The sequence below is a fragment of the Triticum aestivum genome, chromosome 3A (genome assembly GCF_018294505.1).
Source record: "Triticum aestivum cultivar Chinese Spring chromosome 3A, IWGSC CS RefSeq v2.1, whole genome shotgun sequence".
Taxonomy (NCBI): domain Eukaryota; kingdom Viridiplantae; phylum Streptophyta; class Magnoliopsida; order Poales; family Poaceae; genus Triticum; species Triticum aestivum.
The window spans coordinates 615,429,811-615,433,041 of NC_057800.1; the positions used below are offsets into that span (position 1 = coordinate 615,429,811).

At 46.9% G+C, this 3,231-nt stretch overlaps 1 protein-coding gene across 1 annotated transcript; it reads left to right on the top strand.

The window, feature by feature from the left end:
* Positions 1-741: 741 nt before the first annotated feature.
* Positions 742-2,593, top strand: LOC123062616 (40S ribosomal protein S2-3). The gene is made up of 2 exons (XM_044486202.1): positions 742-1,483; positions 2,202-2,593. Exons 1-2 carry the CDS (start codon positions 809-811, stop codon positions 2,361-2,363), a joined length of 837 nt encoding a protein of 278 aa, XP_044342137.1. The 5' UTR covers positions 742-808; the 3' UTR covers positions 2,364-2,593.
* The last annotated feature ends 638 nt before the right edge of the window (positions 2,594-3,231 follow it).

Here is a 3,231-nt window from a genome sequence, read left to right on the forward strand (position 1 = left end):
TTTGTGGTCACCGCTTCGAGCTCATCCCTGTCCTCCGTAATTCGGCCGTCCGGCAGTTGCAACGACTTTATCTAGTTCTTCCTCCTGCGTCTGCTAGCCCGTAGATGAAAAAAATACGTGTTTTTGTCCCATGGACGAGCCATTGCAGACGCGTTCGCTGCCACCACAATATCTCTTCACGGTGGTATAGGTCAACCAGCTCATTCTAGAAGCGCGGCTTATATCTTTTATATCTAAATAGCTAGCCCCCACTAACATATTTCTCTTAACATGCAAGCATGCCATCTCATCATTCAACATGCATAGGAAAGGCTCACCTCAACATGCAACTATGCATATTAAAAATCCACTTCAACATGCAAACATGCATGCATGTAAAATTTCATTCTATTATGATATTAAATTTATTTCATATATAATTTTAAAAACTATTATTTTAAATATTCATGTTTCATATAACCAAAATCTCACTAAAATACTGCAAAATATTCCCGCAACAACGTGCGGGGCATCATCTAGTTTTTATAGAGATGCTCATAACTAGTGCTCTCCTCTATTGTGACCCGATTGGGACAAAGAGGCGACTGGAAAAGAGATCTGGATATTCGAGAGAGGGCCCATTTGGCCCACGGCCCAGCCCACTCCGGCCTTCCCAGAAACCCTAGCCACCCGCACGCCCTCGGTATGAAGTATAAACGACCCCATCTCGCCGCCCAGCTCTCTACCACCCTTCACCGCCGCCACAGCCTCCAGACCCTATCTCCCCCGTCGGAGCTCCCTGCCCCCAACCCCCCCCCCCCAAACAACCATGGCGGACCGCGGCGGCGAGCGTGGTGGCGACCGCGGAGGCGAACGCGGCGGGTTCGGCCGCGGCTTCGGGCGCGGCGGGCGCGGGGACCGTGGCGGGCGCCGCGGCGGCCGTCGTGGCCCTCGCCAGGAGGAGGAGAAGTGGGTGCCCGTCACCAAGCTCGGCCGCCTCGTCAAGGAGGGCCGGTTCACCAAGATGGAGGAGATCTACCTCCACTCGCTCCCCGTCAAGGAGCACCAGATCGTGGAGCAGCTCTGCCCGGGGCTCAAGGACGAGGTGATGAAGATCACTCCCGTGCAGAAGCAGACCCGCGCCGGCCAGCGGACCCGCTTCAAGGCGTTCGTCGTCGTCGGCGACAGCAACGGCCACGTCGGGCTCGGCGTCAAGTGCGCCAAGGAGGTGGCAACGGCCATCCGCGGCGCCATCATCCTCGCCAAGCTCTCCATCGTGCCCGTCAGGAGGGGCTACTGGGGGAACAAGATCGGCCTGCCCCACACCGTGCCCTGCAAGGTCACCGGCAAGTGCGGCTCTGTCACCGTGCGCATGGTGCCTGCCCCGAGGGGTTCTGGAATCGTCGCCGCTCGTGTCCCCAAGAAGGTGCTCCAGTTCGCTGGTATTGATGATGTCTTCACTTCCTCGCGTGGATCCACCAAGACACTTGGCAACTTCGTCAAGGTATAAACTTCCCCTGCCTTTTTCCTTATTCTGCGATGCTCCCATCGTTGGTACTTTACTTTCAGTACATAATTGCTTGCATTATGTGTGCATAGTGTAGAATGTTCAGTTCAAATATGCTGAATCTTCTGTTCTGTTATGGAAGTTGATGATTGCTTTGTGCATAGTGTAGGATGTTCACTTTAAGTATTATAAGTACTTGTTAGATATAAGCTTGCATACTGTTTGCTGATTTACTCTGCTTGTTCTTCAATTGATTGATTGAAAATGTATTGCAACTTTTTTAAACAGTTCAGCTCATTTGTATAGATGCTTTTCCTAGTTGTTCATGTAATGCATTTTCGAGTTGCTGGATCATGGCATGTGTTCTAATACATTTTGTATTCATGTATTACAACCATTTAGACACTTCTGGTTGAGCATCTATTCTAACAGGGTGATACTGGTGTATTACAACCATTTTAGACATTTCTGGTTGAGCATCTAATCTCTTCTCTGTTTATACTATGGGTGTATTACAACCATTTTAGACATTTCTGGTTGAGCATCTAATCTCTTCTATGTTTATACTATGGGTGCCAAGATCTGTTTTATTTCACACCAGTCGGTTCTTATCATCTGTACAGATGATGATCTTAACTCCTGTCAGTCAGGTTGAATGCATTCTTGTTTGCGTTGACTAGTTGCCAACATGAGCTGTTAACTCTTTTGTTTCCAGGCAACCTTCGACTGCCTGATGAAGACCTATGGATTCCTCACCCCTGACTTCTGGAGGGAGACGACCTTCACCAAGGGGCCGTACCAGGAGTTCACCGACATCTTGGCGAAGCCGACAAAGGCCTTGATGCTTGATGCACCAGTTGAGAAGATAGAAGCTTAGGATGTTGGCGTAAATGGTTTTTGCTAGCTGGGAGCTGTGTAATGCACTATGCTTTATTTAGTTATTAAGACTTTGAATCGTGCTGCTTCAGGATGTCTCTCTGCCGTCAAGTGTTGGTTTGTGGAACTATGCTACTCTCTTTTATCGTCAATGGATGCTACATAATTATAGATAAAAAATGACTGATTGCCATAATTATGGCTTCTATCTATGCTGCTTTGTGTTGTTGATGTTCTCTGCCTCACGTTCTGGACCTGATGACGAATGGCGTAGTTTGGCTGCTGTGATTTCACCAGTCACTGCCTTTTGTATGCTGAAGAAATGACAAGGGCGTTTAGGCGTTGTACAAGCTGTATAATCAGTGCCATAAGTGATAATAACAAACTAATTAGTAAGGTAGGTGATTACTAAAAAGTGTTTGGTTCACAGCTAGATTTCATATGTAGCCACTGTAGATTGTATGGTGAGTATTGTATTTAGGTATTGCAAATCATTCAGCATGTGATGTGGTTCTAATACATTGGAATCGTGCAGGAGTTCACTTGGTGATGTTTAAGACAGCTGGAAGGATAGCATGTTCACCAACAATGTAAGTCCGTGTTATTTTGAACACAGCTTATTTCCACGCACTGCTGCTTGTCATGATGCTATGGTTGCACATCTCGTATTAGTATTATCAGGCACTTATTGTTATACCAACTTGATGAAAATGAGATAATTGACTCCTAATCATTTTGTGAAAATATTACGAGTTATCCAGAATTACATTGACCCTCGCTTCAGATATTTGTGGATCATAATGTTACTTTGTGTCGGAGTAATGGGCCACGTGTAGCCTAATCTGAACCCTAGAACCTTTCAAGACATC